At 38.2% G+C, this 22,276-nt stretch overlaps 1 protein-coding gene across 2 annotated transcripts in view; it reads left to right on the top strand.

Annotated features, from left to right (window-relative positions):
- The window catches only part of MALRD1 (MAM and LDL receptor class A domain containing 1), a 784,828-nt gene that overhangs the window by 138,717 nt on the left and 623,835 nt on the right, over nt 1-22,276 (top strand). For both annotated transcript variants that reach the window (XM_086714806.1, XM_086714807.1), the window contains 4 exons: nt 16,474-16,626; nt 17,036-17,141; nt 17,828-18,195; nt 21,649-22,061. In XM_086714806.1, the coding sequence (XP_086570932.1) occupies nt 16,474-16,626; nt 17,036-17,141; nt 17,828-18,195; nt 21,649-22,061 (1,040 nt within the window). The remainder of the gene's footprint in view (nt 1-16,473; nt 16,627-17,035; nt 17,142-17,827; nt 18,196-21,648; nt 22,062-22,276) is intronic.

Below are 22,276 nucleotides of genomic sequence, written 5' to 3'. Positions count from 1 at the left end.
AATCTACAAAATCCAAATCTATAAAGAGCTCACCAAACTCCACACCCGAAAAGCAAATAACCCAGTGAAGAAATGGGCAGAAAACATGAATAGACACTTCTCTAAAGAAGACATCCGGATGGCCAACAGGCACATGAAAAGATGTTCAGCGTCGCTCCTTATCAGGGAAATACAAATCAAAACCACACTCAGGTATCACCTCACGCCAGTCAGAGTGGCCAAAATGAACAAATCAGGAGACTATAGATGCTGGAGAGGATGTGGAGAAACGGGAACCCTCTTGCACTGTTGGTGGGAATGCAAATTGGTGCAGCCGCTCTGGAAAGCAGTGTGGAGGTTCCTCAGAAAATTAAAAATAGACCTACCCTATGACCCAGCAATAGCACTGCTAGGAATTTATCCAAGGGACACAGGAGTACTGATGCATAGGGGCACTTGGACCCCAATGTTCATAGCAGCACTCTCAACAATAGCCAAATTATGGAAAGAGCCTAAATGTCCATCAACTGATGAATGGATAAAGAAATTGTGGTTTATATACACAATGGAGTACTACGTGGCAATGAGAAAAAATGAAATATGGCCTTTTGTAGCAACGTGGATGGAACTGGAGAGTGTGATGCTAAGTGAAATAAGCCATACAGAGAAAGACAGATACCATATGGTTTCACTCTTATGTGGATCCTGAGAAACTTAAGAGAAACCCATGGGGGAGGGGAACAAAAAAAAAAAAAAAAAAGAGGTTAGAGTGGGAGAGAGCCAAAGCATAAGAGACTGTTGAGAACTGAGAACAAACTAAGGGTTGATGGGGGGTGGGAGGGAGGAGAGGGTGGGTGATGGGTATTGAGGAGGGCACCTTTTGGGATGAGCACTGGGTGTTGTATGGAAACCAATTTGACAATAAATTTCATATAAAAAAAAAAAGTTTGTCAGTTTTGTTAATCTTTTTTTTTTATTAAAAAATTGTTTTTAAAATTTATATATTTTTGAGACGCAGAGACAGAGTGCAAGTAAGGGAGAGGAAGAGAGAGAGGGAGACACAGTATCTGAACCAGGCTCCAGACTCTGAGCTGTCAGCACAGAGCCCAACACAGGGCTTGAACTCACAGACTGTGAGATCATGAACTGAGCTGAAGTCAGATGCTTAACCAACTGAGCCACCCAGGTGCCCCAATTTTGTTAATCTTTTTAAAGAACCAACTCATTTTGGTTAATTTTTAAAATTGTTTTTCATTTCTCCATCTTTTTCTGCTTTAATTTTTATTATTTCCTTTTCTTCTCCTAACCTTTGGCTCAGTTTAATTTTTTTTTCTAATTTCTTAAGGATAGAGTTAGGTTATTTATGTGGGATCTTTCTTCTTAATATTATGAACTTTCCTCTTAGAACTGCTTTTGCTCCATCCTTTAATTTCTTTTATGTTTCCATTTTCATTTGACTCAAAGTACTATTATTTCCCCTTTAATTTCTTCTTTGATTCATTGGTTGTTCAGGAATGTGTATTTAATTTCTGTGTATTCATGAATTTTCTAGTTTTCCGTATTTTTGATTTCTTTCATACCATCATGGTCAGAGGAGGTATTTGGTATGATTTCAGTCACATTGAATTTGCTAGGATCTGTTTTATGGCCTAACATATAGTTCATGCTAGAAATGTTCCACGCACACTTGAGTGAATTCTGCTGTTGTTGCATAGAATGTTATGTATAGGCCTATTGGGTACATTTAGTCTCTAGTGTTGCGCAAATCTATTAACTTATTCATTCTCTGGATGATCTGTCCATTGTTGAGAGTGGGGTATTAAAGTCTTCAACTGTTATTGTATTGATGTTTATTTCTCCTTTTACCTCTGTTAGGTTTTGCTTTATTTATTATGATGCTTTGATGTTGGGTCCGTAAATATCTACAATTTTTATATCTGTTGATTTTTTCCATTCCAAAAATTGTTTTTGGGTTGCTTTATAGATGCATTGTTCCATGCTTTGTATATCCCTGTTTGCTTTTGTGTTTGAATGTCTTTTGATAATAGTATGCTTTGTCTTCTTTGTCATGTTTATCTGTGTAATTGGTTCAGGGTTTTTTCTGTGGTTTTCATGAGGCTTACATAAAACATCATAAAATTATAAACCCTACTTTAAGCTTATAACAACTTTCCTTCATAAAAATCCTTAAATTATCACTTCTGTTCTTTTCCCCCTAATATTTATGTAATTTCTGATACAATTCACATATTTTTTATATGCGTAACTAATAACAATTACGGTAGTTATGGTATTTTTACTACATTTGTTTTAACTTTTACATGAGAGTTGTAAGTGAATTACTCACTATCATCACCATCTTACAGAATCTAACTTTGACTCTGTATTTACCATTACCAGTGAGTGAGTTTTATGCTTTCTTTTTATATTTTTATGAAGTTTATGTTATTTTACTTTCACTCAAATAATTCTCTAAGTCTTTCTTATAAGGCAGGTCCAGTGGTAATGAACTCCCTCACCTTTTGTTTGAGAAAGTATTTCTTCTTCATTTATAAAGGATAGTTTTGCTGGGTATAGAATTCTTGGTTATATTCTTCAATATTTTGAATATGGCATCCCATTCTATCCTGGCCTTAAAAGTCTCTCTTGAGAAATCTGCTTATCGTCTTATGGAGGTTCCCATATATGTATCTTTTCTCTCTTTTTTTTTCTTACTGCTTTTAAAATTCTTTCCTTGGCTTTGGCAGTTTAATTATAATGTGTCTTGGTGTAGCCCTCCTCAGGTTCAGTGTATTTCTGGTACTTTGGAAATCGTGGATCTGGATGTCCATTTTCTTTCCCAGGCTTGGGAAATTTTCAGTCACTATTGCTTTAAATTTACTTTCCATCCCTGTATCATTCTTTTCTTCTGGAATTCCCATTGAGTCTATGAGTCCCATAGGCTTACTTTAGTCTGTGTTATCTTTTTGTTATTGTTGTTGTTGTTTCTCTGACTGGATAATTTCCTATGTCTTATTCTTTAGGTCACTAATTCTTTCTTCTGCATTGTATTTTTGAAACTTTCTGTTGAATATGTCAGCTTAATTATTTTTTCAGCTCTAGGATTTCTATTGATTTCTGTATTTTTTGTCAAACTTACTGTTTTGTTTATGCATTGTTTTATAACTTCATGTAATTGTCTGTGTACTCTTATGGTTATCTAAACTTAAGATAATTATGAGAAATCTTTTCTGATAATTCATAGATCTCTATTTTCTTTGAGTCAGTTTTTGGAACTTTATATGTTTCCCGTGATGGTTTTTTTATTGTTGATTTCTTACGTTGGTATCTACACATTTGAATAATTGGGACTCTTCCCAATTTTTCTCTTCCAGATTTTATAGATTTGCTTTGGCAGACACAGATCTTCAGTAGTCAGCTCTGTTTGGATTTCTAGGCCTGTGACTTTGGGCAGGTGTGGAATGCTATTATGGTCTATTTTTTGACAAGGCAACTGTCTGAGTTGTAAGGTTGGCTGTGGGGAAGGAGTTGTGCTACCGTCTGAGAACAGTTAGATAGGACTACTGTCTTGGTTTTCTAGACAAGTGAGTCTTTGGATGGTCTCACCAGTTGTCTGGATTTTCTGGTCAGGCTGACTAGATGGTCTGTAATGGGTACTATATTTAGTAGTAGATAGAGCTGTGAGTTAATTTCCCTTCATGAGCAGGATAGTAGGACAGGATACAGGATCTGTATAGCTCATTTGGGGAGGCCTGAATCAATGCAAGAGTGCACACTGAATTTCTTGGTCATGTAAGGCCAACAGTTTTCTCTGGAAATGGAGAAAGCCATAGGCTGTTCTCTCTTTTAAAGTGCAACTGGAAGCAGGGATTTTGGATGGACTATGTGGCAGTTCCCCATGTGCTCTGGTTAGGTTCTCCAGTCACACAGGCTGAAGGCTATATGAGCAATGATTTGGGCCTATGAATTTGTTTCTCTGCCCAGGAGCATTGGGAAAAGCACCTCTATAGGCAGTAAAGCTCTTTGCTTGTTGTCTTAACTTGAGCTAACCTATGCCCCAAGTTCCCTGGCCAAGTAGAGTCATTGTCTTTGCTCTGCTGACTATTGGCTCTGCCTGTCTGTCTCTTAGCTGTAGCAATGCCAGCTTTATATGGTTCCAGGTATTTTCACCAGCCCTTCTGATCAGCTGGGGCTGGAAGACACTATCTACAGTGGTGGGACTGTCTCAACTCCCTTTTCTGGATGGGAGAGTGGAGAGCTGCTCCAGGCTTCTCTGCTTTTCTCGGTCTTTTCAGTCAGCAGGGGTCAGGAACTACCCTCAATATTGGCTTTGAATTAATCCCCCTGCCTAGATATAGCAGGCCACCCCTTTACACCTGGTGCTGGCTTTGCTCTGCTTTGCTCTTGACTCTGCCTTTCTGCTTATTGGTTTAAGCATTGTTGGTTACATAGCTTTCAGGTGTCTTGCCAGCCCTTCTGGTCGGGTGGGGCCTGGGAGCCACAGTGGGTATGGCTATGTTTCAGATCACTTGCTTGGGTAGGATTGGGAGGAGCCACTCCTGGCTTAGCTCACATTTTCTAGAAACAAGCTTTCCTTTTGAAACCATGGGCCACGAAGAGCCCTCAGCCTTGGCTGTGTGTTGTAGTAGGGGAATTCTTCATATGCTGTACTGGCTTTGCTCTGGGAGCTATCAGCTCCATCCACCTCCCTCTTGGTTGGAGTATTGTGGAGCTGTAAAGCTTCCATGTATTCTTGCCAGACACACTGGCCAGATGGAGCCAGGAGACACTGTGCCTGGTGGCGGGGGAGGGGGGGATATGACTCCTCGCTTGGGCACGGACACGCCAGGATCTAGGGTCAGCAACACTCCTTGTATGAGTACCCAAATCAGGCAGATCTGCCCTTCAGTGAGTTCTCTGGTCAGAGTATGTCCCCGACTTGTTTCTAGTGATGATGATCAAAGCTACTGGTTAGGGTTACTACTTCGATTACTACTTTATTTGGGGTGCTGTAGTCAGAAACTACATCTGCCAAGATCTGTATGCTGGTTGTTGCAAGCTACCCTGCCTTCACTGTCACTGTCAGATTCCTGTGGGAGAACCCCACGGTTTCCCCTGCAATTCTAATGAGGCAAGGCTAGAGTAGGGGCTGTCAGGAAGTGATCCACAACGCAAGGGGGTGATTGGCCCCCTGTGTCCTTTTTTCCCATTGGAGGAATGGAGGCTTCGGGAAGACTTCTCCATGGGTTATTGATCTTGTCTGGGAGAGGGGCAAAGCCATCAGTGTGTAGTCTCTTCTCTTAACCATTGAGTGTAGTCTGTCTTATCTCTGTGGTGCAGGGGATGTTTCATCCCCATGTTCTGGGATTTTCTCTTCTTTATGAGTAGTTAGTTGTTGTTTTTGTGAGGAAGAGTGAAGTCAGGAATGGCCTATGTCACCATCTTGGTGATGTCACTACCTCTCAAATTTTTAGGCTTAGCAAGAACCTGCATTTATTTTCTTTGGGTTATATGTGTGCGTGTGAGTGTGTGTGTGCATATGCATGTGCTATAAATATATATTTAGAAATAAATGTAACTTAACTCAGGCTCATCATCCCTAAGGGTCACCATATTTACATTTCGATTGTGAAATTTCATTATTGAGTACATTTTAATAATAGTCATTACTATAGTTAAACTTTTTAGAAGAGTGTTAGTGCTCTGGTAATGTGGGATGGGTTGTTATTGACTTACTAGATGTACTTGATAGGGCAGAAGTGATGACCAAGATTTTGTTACAGAGGTGAAGAATCAAGTTGGGAAGCACTAAATAGGAACAATGCTGTGATCTACCAGAACGTAAGCCAGTAGGGGATACAGAAGTTTATAGTTTCTTTTATCTCCAGTCCCTATTTTAAGGCCTAGAATGTACTTGATATTCAGTAAGTAATTGTGATACTGTCAGAGTTTATGTGCTCGCATTTCTGGGTAGCCACCAAGCACTGGAATTGGAGTGGCTACAAAAGAGATAAGAAACTATAAGTGACTGTGATGTGGCTCATGAACATACAGTTCTTTTATTTGCTTTATTGTTCATCAGACATTGTTTGAGTCCTTATTTAATTCCCTCGACTAGATTAGAATTACCATGAAGTAATAGAGAGTCTCTGTCATCAGGGAGATATATAGGAGAAGTGTAAGTGAAATAAAAATTGTACACATTTGGTATGCACATTGTCTCATGTGACACAGAGGACTTACTTGTTAGGAACCAAGTAGAGAAGAGTAGATTTGGGAACTGAGAGGAGAAGAACATGTGAATCAGAAACCTATTATGGTTGTAGACAGAAACTCTTCTTAGAAGAGTAACAGAATGGATGAACTCTGTGGTTTTAAAAGGGTTGCAATGACTTTCGTGCCCAACAAGACATGTGAGTAGTGGTCAGGACATCAGGAGCCCCCTTCTAGACTTGTGCCTCTCCTTGACTGATCCACCTAATTCTACATTTTTTTCCTGCCTCAGTTCACTGCTTTCCTAAAAGACTACATGAACTCAGCTTTAAGATTACTGATGTGGCATCCTTTCCTTCTCATTCCCCGTCCACTACTGTTTTAGTTTTTTGATTACTTTTTCAAACTACTCAGTCTTTTTTATGTGGGGATTTAGTGAGGGTATGATCTCTTATTGCTAATGTTTAAAACCTAATAATCATATGTACTATTTGGGGACTTATTTATTATGATAGTGTGCTAGATTATGTATGTAGCATGATTCCAGAAAAACTTAGAAATTAAAATTTAAATTCGTGCTCAAAAGACCACTTTGAGTTTCTATTATAATGAGAATATTCTTGTGTTTAGTTTCAAAGAAAAAGCTAACTTTAAGTTTTGGTCATGACTTTTTTTCAGTTGATCAAATACATGCACACAACCATTTTAGAAGGCACTGTTTTTGCTGCTGGTATTTGGGACATCAGTTTCCTTCCAGAAAAACATGTTAGCAAGAGATGAAAGCTTTGAAATGACATTAATGTTGTTAATGCCCCCATTCATCTTTCAACCTGCAACGGCAGACACTTCCAATCTCTCTGAATTCTGTGATCATTTAGAGACAAATGCTCTCCTAAAGGATGTATTGATTAGGTTGGCTTACACAGATATCTTCACATATCATAAGGTCAACTGATTAGTAACCTTAGTTATGTTGGCAAACTCCTTAGCCGTGTAACATAACCTAATAAAGTTATAGCAGCAGGGGTTTGAGACCATGAGGGCTATATTATAGTTCTGCTTTACTATAGTTTAATCTCTGGTCGCTGTGATTTCTCTCATATGCAAAATCTGTTCACCATCTCCCACGATTTCCAAGGATCTCACCCCATTAGAGCCATAGTAAAAAGGTCTAAATGTTCAATTAAATGTAGTGAGTTCGGAAGTCTAGAAATCATCACTTAAGTATCTACTCAGGTTTAGATGTGGTGCAGCTTCTTGGCATCATACCTTCCATCTGTTGAGCTGTGAAATTAAGGATGTAAGTGATCTGCATCCAACATTCTTAACATGCAGTCATAAGACAGGCATCAGGACAACACCTGACATTTTAGTTCAAAAGAGAGAAGGAGAGAATGGAAGGTAAACAAGGCACTGGTTCAAAGCAGTTTTGAAATTTCACCTGGGAAAATTTTAGCTGCAGTTCCTTGATTTGGTTGCAAGATCTGGGTTCTTTTTTCCACATCTGGACTACTGGTTTCTCCCTCTGAATCATTTTTCCTCTTTCATGAAAGGTAAAGGTAACACACACACACACACACACACACACACACACACACACACATACACACACAAAATACTTATGTATTATATATATATATATATATAATATTTATGCATATATATATATAATTTAACATATAATTTAATGTAATATGTGTTGAGAAAGGTGAAAGGTCTGACATTTACCCTTCTTACAAGCTAGCCTGCCATAGTTTCATGGATGCTGGCAGAACGGGTGAGACTCCTGGGTCAGAGACAAAGGGTGTAGTACTACTTATGGTATAACACAGCATAAACATCCTGTTTGCCTTGGTTCCTCTTGTTCCCTGAGTCCCAGGAGCAACACAGAGGGGCCCAGGTGGATGAACTGGGTTTTGCATCACAGCTAAGAAAGCCTGAGTTTATAGAACCCAAATCTTTTATATTGTGATTCAAGCAAATGTGTCTGACCTTTGTTTTAGGGGAAGACATTTTCCTTATTATATCATACAAGATAATAATTTGCTCTCTGTTATAGACAGAGTCACTACCTCTGTTTTTCATAACTGTTTGCTATTTAAATATCCTTAAAAAGATGGCCTGGAACAAAGGGGCAGTTCATGACAGTTTGTAAGACATGCAGAAACATAAGAGACCCATTGTGAATTGTGTCCCAAGAGTGTCTCTGTTGGTCAAATTATAGGAGACCCTTAAAACCATATGTAGGATAATGTTATTAATCATTTTCATTTCAAGTTCAGTATTTTGAATCACAAATGTTATTGTTATTTATGCATTGGTTCTCCTTTAAACTGTTTCATTACTTCTGTTTATTTATATAGACATCTTTTTTATTTCATGGCAATTTTGTAAATATTTGCTTACTATTTTATGTTTTAAACAACTGATGAATATTAACTATTGATGACATCTGTATTTCAATTATTTTAACATCATAACTGTGAACTTATAACCATTTGAATGCATGAAAATCCTGAAACTCAAAGAAATACTATTAGTAGAGAACATGTTCTAAAATAGTATATATAGTATGAATGCCTTTGAAGTTTATAATAACCTCAGCTTAATCGAATAAAGTACAACCTCAGTGAACTTAAGCCAGTGTACTGGAATACTCAATTAACTTTTGTCCTCCTTCATGCAACTTTCAGGAGGGTCATGAAATCTAGAGAGACAAAAAAAAAAAAAAAAAAAAAAAAAAAAAAAAAAAAAGACCTAAACAAGGAGAGTTAATCTATTGGACTTACAGTTATTACAGACATGCCTCAGAGATGTTGTGGGTGCAGTTCCAGACCACTGCTGTGAAACAAGTATCACAATAAAGCAAATCAAATTAATGCTTTGGTTTTCCAGTACATATGAAAGTTATGTTTATACTTTATTGTAGTCCGTTAAGTGTGCAGTAGCATTATGTCTAAAATAACAATGTACATACCTTAATTAAAAAAATGCTTTATTGCTAAAAAAATTGCTACCATCTGAGCTTTCAAGGAGTCTTTCTGCTGGTGGAAGGTCTTACCTCTGTGTTGACGGTGATTGATCGTGTGGTAGTAGGTGAAGGTTAGAGTGGCTATGACAATTTGTTAAAACAAGACAGCAGTGAAATTCGCTGCATTAATTGGCTCTTCCTTTCACGAACAGTTTCTCCGTAGCATGTGATGCTGTTTGATAGCATTTTACCCCCAGTAGAACCTCTTTCAAAATTGGAATCCGTCCTCTCAAACCCTGCTGCTGCTTTATCAACTAAGTTTGTGCAGTAGTTGAAATCCTTCGTTGTCATTTCAGCAATCTTCACAGCAGATTCTCCATGAGTAGGAGCAAGTTATGTCTCAAGAAACCATTTTCTTTGCTCATCCATAAGAAGCAACTACTCATCCATTAAAGTTTCATCAGAGATTGCAGCACTTCAGTCCCATCTTCAGGCTCCATGTCTAATTCTAGCTGTCCTGCTGTTTCCGCCCATCGGTAGTCACTTCCTCCACTTAAGTCTTGAACCCCTCAAAGCCATCCACGAGGACTGGAATCAACTTCTTTCAAACCCCTGTTTATGTTGATATTTTGGTCTCTTCTCATGAATCACAAATGTTCTTAATGGCATCTAGCATGGTCAGTGCTTTCTAGAAGGCTTTCAATTTATTTTGCCCAGATCCATCCCAGGAATCATTATACATGGCAGCTAGAGATTTATGAAATGTATTTCTTAAATAATAAGCCTTGAAAGTTGAAATGACTACTTGATCTGCAGGCTGCAGAATGGGTGTTGTAATAGCAGGCATGAAAACAACATTCATCTCATCGTATGTGTCCATCAGAGCCCTGGGATGACTGGAGGCGTTGTCACGGAGTAGCCATATTTTGAATGGAATCTTTTATTTTTGAGCAGTAGGTTCAACAGTGGGCTTAAAATATTCAGAAAACCATGTTGTAAATAGTTGCATGGTCATCTAGGCTTTGTAGTTTCATTTCTAGAGCACAGGCAGAGTAGATTTAGCAGAGTTCTTAAGGGTCCTAGGATTTTCAGAATGGTAACTGAGCATTGCCTTCCATGTACAGTCACCAGCTGCATTAGCCCCTGACTAGAGAGTCGGCCTGTTCTTTGAAGCTTTAAAGCCAGGCATTGACTTCTCCTTTCTAGCTATGAAAGTCCATAAGCATCTTCTTCTACTATAAAGCTGTTTCATCTACATTGAAAATACACTATTTTTTTAAAGTTTATTTATTTTGAGAGAGCGAGGGCGAGTGTGGGGAGAGGCAGAGAGGAAGAGAGAGAGAATCCCAAGCAGGCTGTGTGTTGTCAGCACAGAGCCCTACATGTGGCTCGACCTCATGAATCCTGTGCTCATGACCTGAGCCGAAATTAAGAGTTGGAAGCTTAGCCAGCTGAGCCACCAGGAATCCCAGAAAGTCCCCTGTTTCATGTAGCTCACTTCATTGATTATCTTAGCTACATCTTCTGGATAACCTGCTGCAGTTTCTACATCAGCACCTTTTGCTTCACCTTGAACTTTTATATGATGTAAATGGCTTCTTTCCTTCAACCTCATGAACCAACCTCTGCTAGCTTTAACCTCATCTGCATCTTCCTCACCTCTCTCAGCCTTCATAGAATTGGAGAGAGTTAGGACCTTGCTCTGGATGAGGCTTTGGCTTCAGGGAATGCTGTGGCTGGTTTGATCTTCTCTCCAGACCACTCCAACTTTCTCCACATCAGCAATAAAGCTGCTTCGCTTTTTTACCATTTGTGTGTTCACTGGCAGCGCTTTTAATTTCCTTCAAGAACTTCTCCTTTGCATCCACAGCTTCGTTAACGGTTTGTCTCAAAAGGCCAAAATTTTTTGCCTATCTCAGCTTTTGACATCTTCCTCACTAAATTTAATCGTTTCTAACTTCTGACCTAAAGTAAGAGATGTGTGGCTCTTCCTTTTGCTTGAACACTAGAGGCCATTGTAGAGTTAGTAATTGGCCTCATGTCAGTATTTTGTGTCTCAGGCAATAGGGAGGCCAAAAGAGAAGGAGAGAGATGGGAGAATGGCCGGTCGGTGAAGCAGCCAGCAGAGACGCATTTGTTAAGTTTACCATCTTGTGTGGGCATAGCTGATGGTGCTCCAAAACAATTAAAATAGTAACATCAAAGATAACTGATTCCAGATCATGGTAACAAATATAATTGATGAGTTTGAAATACTGTGAGAATTACTAGAATATGACACAGAGACATGAAGTGAGCAAATGCTGCTGGAAAAATGGATTCAATGGACTTAATCACTGTAGGCCACAAGCCTTCAATTTGTTAAAAAAATGCAATATTTATGAGGCATAATGAAACAAGGTATGCCTTTAGTATTATATAGTTTAAAGTCTACTTCCATAGCGTGTCCTGTGATTATACATGTTTAGATTTTATATGATCTTGCATGAAAACACATAGCACAGGGCATGGCCTGTAACAGTTCTAAAATTGTTAGGTATCATTATTATCACTTATTTTTAAACTACAAGACAGCATACTTTTTTAAAAGCACAGGCTTTGACATCAGGTCTGGGTTGGAATTTTGTCCGTAATAATGAGCACTGAGAAATTATATGTTATTCCCCTTTCAACCTTATATTTCTCATCTCTAAAATAAGGAAAATAATATCTTCTGTACTTCATGAGAGTTAGGTAAGATGTGACATTTGTAGTAAATGGATGTCCCCCACACTGCAGTTATGTGTTTACTGGTTTAGATCTCTCTGCAAACCACAGTTTGGCCTTCAGCTGGGCTTCAGGTTTAATTTTTGTAATTAACCACTTACATATTTAGCCATTTTCCCTTTTTCCCCTAAAATCTGAGAATGTTTTTGCTGATGCGACTAAAAACAGAGGGAGTTTGGGGTTCAAGTACATGATGTATCAGAACATGTTTTTTCCTATAAATTTTTGTTTTGATTTTCTTTGTAGTACTTACATTAACTTATTAGGTAATTATTAATACTTTTTTTCAGAGCAGTTTTAGAGTCACAGAAAAAGTACAGAGTTTTCATGTATACCTCCCACCACCCCCCCCCATTATGTGCACAGCTTCTCTATCAGCCTTTCCCCCCAGAGTGGGGCATTTGTTACAAGTGAGGAACCTACACTGATGCATCATAATTACTCGAAGCCCGTAATTTATATTAGGGTCCACACTAGCTGTTGTACATTCTGTGGGTTTGGAAGAATAGAGAGTAAAATCCATTTGTCAGCATGGTATCATACAGAATATTTTCACTGGCATAAAAATACTCTGTGCTCCGCCTAGTTAGTCCTCCCCCAACCTCCAACTTCTGGCAACCACTGTTCTTTTTACTGTCTTCACAGTTGGCCTTTTGAAAAATGTCATATAGTTGATTTATTTATTGGGGGGGGGGGCAAGAGAGAGAGAGAAGGAGAGAGAGAACCCTAAGCAGGCTCTACACTGTCAGCACAGAGCCCCACATGGGGCTCAGTTTCACGAAACATGAGATCATGACCTGAGCCAAAATCAAGAGTTGGACGCTCAACCAACTGAGCCACCCAGGTGTCCCTCAGAATGTCATATAGTTGGAAGCCTACAGTATAGAGCCTTTTCAGATTGGTTTCGTTCACTTAGAAATATGCATTTAAGATTCCTTCGTGTCTTTTCATAGCTTGATAGCTCATTTTTTATTTTTTTAAATAATTTTTTAAATGTTTATTTCTTTTTGAGAGAGAGAGAGAAAGAGAGAGAGACAGACAGACAAAGCACAAGCAGGGGAGGGAGGGGCTGAGAGAGAGGGAGACACAGAATCTGAAGCAGGCTCCATCCAGGCTCTGAGCTATCAGCACAGAGCCCCATGCAGGGATTGAACCCATGAACCATGAGATCATGACCTGAGCTGAAGTTTGACACTTGACAGACTGACCCACCCAGGCACCCCACTAGCTCATTTTTTAGTGCTGAATAATATTCCACTGTCCAGATGTATGACAGTTTATTTATCTATTCACCTATTGAGGGACATTTCTGTCGCTGGACATTTCTGTTGCTTTCAGGTTTTAGCAATTAGGAATAAAGCTGCTGTAAATATCCATTTGAAGGTTTTGTGTGGACATAAGTTTTCATCTCCTTTGGGTAAGTATCAAGGAGGACTCTCGTATAAATTTTTAAGTCTTTGTGTGAGACCCAAATTATCAGCTCAGACGCTTTGTACTTTTCATGTTTATTTCTTACACATGACCGCTTTTAGGCATTATCCCAAACCATCAAAGAAGTTCCAACAGTGATTCTGATATGAGACAGACTGATTCTGTATTTTTTTCCCTTCTGCAAGTTCCTTAACTCCTATATAAATTTATCTTCTTCTGTCTCAGTGAAAAGCTCTCAACACGACAGTGATAGTGTAGGATGATGGACCTGTTTGTCAGTCACCAAATATCCTCTAGTACCCTTTCCTCAGGGGTAGCTACTGTAATTATATTTAAATAACTAATAGAGGCAACAAAGATAGTTTTACTCAAAATAATTTAAATCTGCTTTAGAGTCACTAGCTTTTTTTACCCACAGCCATAGAAACAGACAACTAATTTTTAGAAACTTTATGTCAACAGGTATCCACTTATGAACGTACCAGCCCCTAGCACAAAGTTGGTACACAATAAACCCTGAGGTAGTGGTAACTATAAATGTTTGTGCAAATTATGTTGTTTCTGGTGATGAGGATAATTGAGAAAGTCGATAATGATGTTCCAAAAAAAGTGAACAATCCTTGAACCTCAGTTATTAAGACATATCCAGGATATTATATTTCTAAGACAGAAAAAGACATATGTGGGCACCTGGGTGGTGCTGTTGGTTGAGCGTCCAACTTGGCTCAGGTTGTGATGTTGAGGTTCATGAGTTCAAGCCCCACCTTGCTTGCCACTTTCAGCAGGAAATTTGCTTCAGGTCCTCTGCCCCTTCTCTCTCTGCCCCTCCCCCACTTGCGTTCTCTCTTTCAAATATAAATAAACATTAAAAATAAGACATATATAATTTTTAAAGCTGTCCTAATAAATCTATATTTGGTTAACAGCTAACCAGATCAATTTCAGCTGATTATTACATTCTCTGATTAACTGAGGTGAGATTTTAAAATGTGTGTAGAAATCTAAATATTTAGGAACAAAATATATTAAACAGGCATATTTGAATTTAAACAACATAATCTGTTAAAAGTTGTCATCTTTGATGGACCTTATCTAAGAGAACTAGCAAATTGCTATAATGGTTTCTAAAATTTTACTCTCATTAGAACATTCATTTATTTCTACATCAGTATTTCTCTGGATAGTAGTCAATAAGGCTCCCTTTCCAGGAAGCTATGTGCAGTAGCTATTATACAGCAGCAATAACTTGTTTCCTTTCTATATTTGCATAACAAGAACTCCTGGATCCTTTTTTTTTTTTTTTGGATTGTCTGAAATAGGAATCAAAAGCATTGCTTTCCCAGGGATTGAAATGGCAACATTTGAATACTGAACATTGAAATGGCAACATATTTTGAAACCACGGGAATCTATGTATATTTATGGGTTATTTATTTATTATGCATTTGCAAACAGAGTTGGCTCTTAAAAATGCAAAGTCTTCAATATTCTTAACATTTATCCCTAACTTCTCATAATTATCATGATTCTTTTTTTGCTCTTGAGCAGCATTTCATTTTGTTTCACTATAAATTTCTAAACTTTGCTTGGGAGATCCTCATTCTAAATACAGCAGTAATTTGTTGATTTTTCTGGTTCCTAATATAATGAAATGGAGTTATTCCTTGCTTATTAAAGTTGATGCAATATTTAAAAAAGTATTTAATTTTAAAGGTATTTATTTTTATACATTCTCATTGACTTTTGGTCACATTTTAGGTCAGGAAACCTGACAGAAAGCAGGTATATTTTTGAAATCAGATATTTTACAGAAACTTAAGAAATAATATTGATTTATAGTATTTGTAAGTCATTTTATAATATTTTATGTTTATAATGTTACAATTCACCTCACCTTCCTCTCTGTGTAAGTATAGCATTTTCAAAATTGAAAATGATTTTTCACTAGGTTAAAATTCCCTTGTGAGTTTGAATTTTATAATCTTATTGAGTGATTTACTTTATACTTTTATTCCCTAAGCTTCCTGCTTTCTACCTAAGTCTTTTTATAAAGGCACATCTATGCAGTTTAGTATTCTTTCCTTGGATAAAAATAACTAATGGCCAAGGATTCCAGTGCAAAGTCATCAAATCTCATTTTGCATTGGGATATATAGTAATATCTGAATGTCCACATTGAACAAACCCAGATTGTGCCTTTTGGGTTTATCTTTTTTTCCAGTCTCACAACAATTAACAATTATTGTCAATAGTTGCAGAAAGAATATTAGATTTGGAGTGAAAATATCTGGATTTCAGACCATCTTACATCTTCATAATTCTATGATCTTGGTTAAGTTAATAACTTTCCTGAACTTTCTTTTTTTCTTCTTTAAAACAACTACAACAATAACACTTTCCTCTAGGCTATTGTGAAAGTTTGATCTATATAAAGCACTTGGTTCAGAGTCTATGACATAAGGTATCTGCTATATATCAGCCATAATTTGACACTATTATTATGACTTCCCAGTCCTTCTCTTTCTTTTTTTCTTATGGCTTTGTGAAAATTAACTGTTTCTTACATATTTACCTGAAAAGTGGGTCAAATTATTCTGCCCTGCACAAATTACGTAATGCATACAATGCTTTGGTGAATAATTCAGCTCTACAAAATTGCTGGTGAACATCATATTAAATATAATCTGGAATTCTTAAATACTAAAAATTTTTAAAGTGGCTACTTTTCATGTTTTAGTGTTTAATAATCTGTAGGAACAATTAAATCTTCCAGGTGATGTAATAGTGGCGGAGAAGTAACATGAGTATCAGGATAAATTAGGCAAACCTTGGCAAATCTATAATCAATATGGCTGACTAATGCTGTTTCCTTGAAAAAATATTTGGAAAAAAGTTTAATTTATTGGTAATTCTGCTTTATCAATTTCCAGTATGAAAAGAACAACTCTGTTGTGTTTTAATTGTTTAGATCAGATAGGATCCTTTTTTTCCTCAAATGTGTCCTTTAAAGTATTTAGAGAAGTATAATAAGGTGATTTCAGTTGATCTCTATCCTTTCTAAAGCGTGTGAATACTTTGGAGAGCCACCCTAAGAGTCCCATTTTGTTCTTCAGGTTCCAAATGTGACTTTGAAGCAAATAGCTGTGGTTGGTTTGAAGCAATTAGTGGTGACCATTTTGACTGGATATGGAACTCTAGAAGTAACCTTTCAGCTGAATTTGAACAACAGGCTCCACCTTGGGATCATACTCACAGAACAGCTCAAGGTAAGACACAAGGAGAGGTTCTTAGTTACTACTTCCATTCACCCTTGGTCAGGTCTGAGAAGAGAAAGAGAAGCATTTAAAGTTCTACGTTACTAAGACAAATTGTATGACATTTGAATATTGGCAATTATTCTTACGTTGTCAATATGAAATGACTCCTTTATGGGTGGTGGGGAGGGAGTCCAGTTCTCTTTTTGACTGAATTCACTGAAATTATTAACTTTTGTGGACATTTTCACATAGATGTAGATACTAGTTTAGTATTTATAAGAGTAGACTTGAGTCACAATCACTGTTACTGATTTTTAATTGTATAGTCTTAATTTTTGTCAGGTGTAGAATTCAGTGTAGGGTTAAAAGGCAGGTGTTTCAACTCAGTTGGCTGATTTACGTATTTGTATTTCAATAGGACATTTTATGTTCATTCTGAAGAAAAGCAGAAGCTTGTCACAAGTTGCTAAACTCCAGAGCCCAACTTTCAGCCAGGCAGGACCTGGATGCACACTTTCCTTCTGGTAAATATTAAAATCCGGGATGCCTGGGTGGCTCAGTCATTTAAGCATCTGACTTCGGCTCAGGTCATGATCTCATGGTCTGTGAGTTCGAGACCAGCGTCAGGATCTATGCTGTCAGTTCAGAGCCTGGAGTCTGCTTCGGATTCTGTATCTCCCTCTCTCTCTGCCCCTCCCCCATCATGCTCTGTCTCTCTCTGTCTCGCAAAAAGCGAATAAACGTTAAAAAAAAAATACTAAAATCTGTGGTCAACTACCCTTGCAGCCCAGTGGTTGCCCGCATACTCCTGAACTTACTGGACTTTCAGATTTGCCCTGGGTTTGGCTTTAAAAATAGCTATTGCATTTGATTTATACAGTTAGCATTTTACTTGGAGTATATTATCCATATTTGTTGTGTTCTTTCTTTAGATGAAAGGGACTCTTCCCCTCCAACAAGGGATTATAATTGAGTTAACACTGCTTTGATTTAACACTGGATTGACCTCCTTGAGACAGGCTTCCGGGATCCTGCACTCCAGAGAATGCACCTCAGCAGATATGAGCAACCACAGTTACTGCAAGAAATAAAGGCATCCATTATGATAACTAATAATTAATTGACTTTTAACCAGGTGAAAGAGTCTGTAAGTTAAATACTTAGTCGATCCCATAAATCATTTCCATTTCTTGTGTTTGCTCTTTTTCAGGTTTTATAACTATGGTCTATCAGTGGGAGCAGCTGAGCTACAGCTACATGTGGAAAATTCCAGCGACCCTACAGTACTCTGGAGAGTATTATATAACCAGGGCAACCAGTGGTCACAGGCGACTATTCAGCTTGGACGCCTTACTCAGCCCTTCCATTTGTCACTAGATAAAGTCAGTCTTGGCATTTATGATGGGGTCTCGGCTATTGATGACATCAGATTTGAAAATTGCACTCTTCCCCTTCCTGCGGAGAGCTGCGAGGAGCCAAATTTTTTCTGGTGTCGACACACCAAGGCTTGCATAGAAAAGCTTCTGTTATGTGATCTGGTGGATGATTGCGGTGATCACACTGATGAGGCCAACTGTGGTAAGTGTTTTTTTTTTTTTTTTTTTTTTGCTTGTTTGTTTGTTTGTTTGTTTTGGTCCTTATATTGATAGTGGTGATCTTGATCAGGTCACTGTTTTCTAGGCTATCAAAGCAAAGACACTAAGCATTGTTCCAAAGTTGATGACTGTTCAGTTAATTGGGCTACCAGTATTTGTTATGTAGACTCATAAAATCCATACCAGAGACACAGTGATGAAACACAACTACCGAGTCTCAGACCTCATGGAGCTTACTGTTTAACTGAGGAGTTATATATTGTTCAAATATTTAAAAATTAACTACAAAATGGCAGCTTAGATAGGAATTACAGAGGGAGATGCTCTGAATTTTTATAATGTATTGAATTTTTTAGAGGTGATGATTTAGCTGAGATCTGACAAATAGTCAATTGAAGCATATATGCAAAAGCCCTGATATGTGACTGCATGGCAGGTGGAGGCCAGCCAGTGTGGCTGGAGTCGAGAGGTCAAGGGGAGACAGAGTGCAGCAGAAGGACAGAGATGTGGGGGAGGCTAGGTTTGCAGATCTTGGTAGTCCGTATTAGGGAGGTTTTTCTTCATTTGAAAGTTTTTAGTAAGGAGGGTAATACAATAAAATTGGGCTTGTAAACCATGTCACTGTAAATACAGTGTCATGAGCGGATTGGAGGAGAAAGGTTTCAGGAGACCTATCAGGAGGCCATTGTGGTAGTCAACTAAGGAGGCGGCAGGCAGCCTGTGTCCCAGCGATGGTGATGGTGATGGAGGGACTGATGTTTGGGGAGATATTTAGGAGGGACATTTGATGGTGTTTTGGCTATAGGGAGCAGAGAGTGGCATGTCAAAGATACGTCCTGACTTTTTGGTTTAAATTCACCAAAACGTTTATGGTATCTGATGATTGTATATGGTTTGCAGTTTAATAAACCTAGCTCCAGATATATCGTGCCCAGTGCACTTGATCTTGAAAATGAATTAGAAGCTCAGAGTTGTTTTTTTTTTCAGATTTCAAAAATCAGTCAGAAAAAGAGTTTGCATCTTTCCTTGTCTAGAAATAGCAACAGCTCTTAAAATTCAAGCTATCTGCCTATTAAATTGTGAGGCTAATTATAAACCAAAAGGAAGCCATAATATGCTCGGTACATCATAGGAAACACTGCATCAAGAAATTTCCATATAAATTATTGTAGAGAGTGTTGCATATATGTGATTTTTGATATAGGTAGATTGAAGTCAGAATTACCATGCGTCTCATTACACAACTAGTACCTTGAGTGGATATAAATTAAGTTGATAATTTAGACAGGGGCTGACATAAGAAGTGTTACTTGTCATTGAGGCAATTTATTGTTTGCAAATTCAGAAAGCTTTTTCATCTTTTCCAAGGTCTCCAAATCCTACTCCTCCACAAAATGTTGATCTGTTGCTGGAAAGAAGCAAATTATCCTCCGACTACCCAGTAGTAACTTAGTAGCAGAGAATTATGGCCATACAAGTGTAATAGCAAAATACTTTCAGTGACGAAGTATTAATGAAAGGAAATCATAGTGGCATTAGACTGTCAGTTTCTCCTACAGCTCTCCATATAGACCTGTTACTTTATTACATAGAATGCATTAGACATCCAGAAATCTGTGTTGTATTTCCTAAAGGTTCCTATGTTTAGAGACATAGTATTTTATTTGAAGGTGGAGCTACGTGTATTCCCTTTTGAAGTAAAGACTGAGCATGCAGTCAGTATGAAGACAGGCAGTATCGAAATCTCCTGGCTTCAGTGCCAGTTATATGTCAAAAAACTTCACAGCTTGACATTCTCCTTCTGCTCCACCGCCACAGACTGACACCTGGAGAGTACACTGTGGGGCCCCAGTTCACATCACAGCTGGGCTTGATTAGTCACAAGTGAGGAAATATCAAATGAAAGCTCATCTCCCATTTGACATTTACTCACTTGGTTCCCTTCATTAGGTCTAAGGCCCTGTTCTGTGGTTTTCAAAGACAGATGATTTGTTCTTGCCTGGCTGCATTTATCCACATATGCTTGTATTTATTGTTTCAGCATATTTATTCACCTTTGGCACCAAGTACACTCACTAAGATGAATAGTTAAAAGATAACTGACATTTGTTTTTTTTTTTAAATATTAGCTTATGTAAATGAAGCTAAAATGTAGAACTACTCGTTAATTCTAATTCCTGTTTTTTTTTTTTTTTCCTCCCCAATTGATGCTAGATGTACATTCTGTTGCATTTATTCTAAACCAATCCTTGGTGTCTACAAAATGCTCACATCCTGAGAAATGAATTCCTCTATTATCCTAGAAATTAAGGTAGATCAGCTAGTTGACAAGGGACAAGTCAGTTTTTCCTAAGTGCTTTGAATCCTTCTAGTGACTGAAAGGAGTTTAAAGTTTCAAAGCTCCGGCTCAAAGGTGCTACAATCCAGTGAGAAGAAAAAAAATGCCTCCCAGGAGACACAGCCAAGAGTCCACTGGGCACACAGCACAGCAGGAGGCATGAATAGAGGAAGGAGAGAGGGGCGAGGTGTTTAAGGCACATGTAGAAGATGGCCTATGCCAAGGGGAAGGGTATGAACAGGAAGTTAACTTGGGAAAGGTGAAGCTTGAAAGATAGAGGAATTTAGGCTTAAGTTGAAATGAGTATCTATGGAAGGATTTTGAATACAGAAGGAAAATGATAAACTGCCGTGGAAGAATGGTCATTCTGGCATTGGCGTGTTACTGTGGCAAGATGATGCCAGAAAGAAGAGTTTTTCAGCACGGGGTCTGGAAAACACTGGCATCAGGATCATCTTGGGTGCTTATTAAAATATTGATCCTGGGCTTCACCCCATGTCTGACAAACGAGTAATTTGTACAGGACTTCGCCATGGACTAAGCAATTATACCATGCACCTCAGGTGATTCTGAAAGGTTGAGACCTATGAAAATATGACAGTTCTCAGTTCCGTGTGTGAGAATTACCAAGGGAGATGATGAAGTATCCTGAAGTCCAGATGCACTGTTTGTACCAATTAAATCAACATCTCCGGAGACGAATTCTCGGCTTTAGTGTGTTTTGTTTTGATTTTTCATGCTCACTGGGGATTGAAACATTCGGCTAAGGTTGAAATCAGCTGAACCAGAAGTTTGTTGTGTTGGGTCAGCCATGGTGTCATGACCATTTGCATAGAGTTATAGTGCTAGAAATGGTGGAGGCATGGGCATAAAAGGCATTTGGAAAATAATGGCTGAAGTGATGCCACCTTCAGTCTATAAAATATGATTACTTGATTTAAGTCTAGGATTTATTCACTTTTTAAAAACTTTAATGTTGCATTTGAGAAAAAAGTTAAAATGGTTAACCTTGGCAGGAGCAAAGTATCAACTGGTATTTTTAATCATAGTTATTTTTGTCCTTAATTTTCTTTTGCTCTCGTTTAATGCCAATTTCAGTACCTGAGCTACAGTGTAACTTTGAAAATGGAATTTGTAACTGGGAACAAGATACAGAAGATGACTTTGATTGGACCAGGAAGCACGGTCCAACCCCAACACTTAATACAGGGCCAATGAAGGATAATACTTGGGGCACAGCTAAAGGGCACTATCTCTACATAGAATCTTCGGAGCCTCAGGTTTTCCAAAACAGAGCCGCTCTGCTCAGTCCTGTCCTTAATGCCACTGATGCAGACGGCTGCACCTTCCGCTTCTATTACCACATGTTCGGGAAGCACATTTACAGGCTGGCCATCTACCAGCGGGTCTGGAGTAACACAAGAGGACAGCTGCTGTGGCAGATATTTGGGAACCAAGGCAACAGATGGACAAGGACACGCCTCAACATTTCCAGCAGGCGGCCTTTTCAGGTATGGATAACGGATTTTGTAATATGTATTTAAAATGCATCAGGATGTCTAGGGAATATGAAGGATTGCTGTGTTCTTGAATGAAAAGCAAGTGGAATTTGATCAAAGTTACTTCAGTACACATTTATCATTCAATTAAGGGGGTACCAGAGCTTGTTAAGTTGCTTTTCTCCCTGAATACCCCTAATAATGGGTGATTAACATTTCTAAAGGTG

Source organism: Puma concolor, chromosome B4, assembly GCF_028749965.1.
Source record: "Puma concolor isolate L17-30 chromosome B4, mPumCon1.1.hap2, whole genome shotgun sequence".
NCBI lineage: Eukaryota > Metazoa > Chordata > Mammalia > Carnivora > Felidae > Puma > Puma concolor.
Note: the sequence above shows the minus strand (reverse complement) of the source record. Positions and strands in the feature narration are given on the sequence as shown.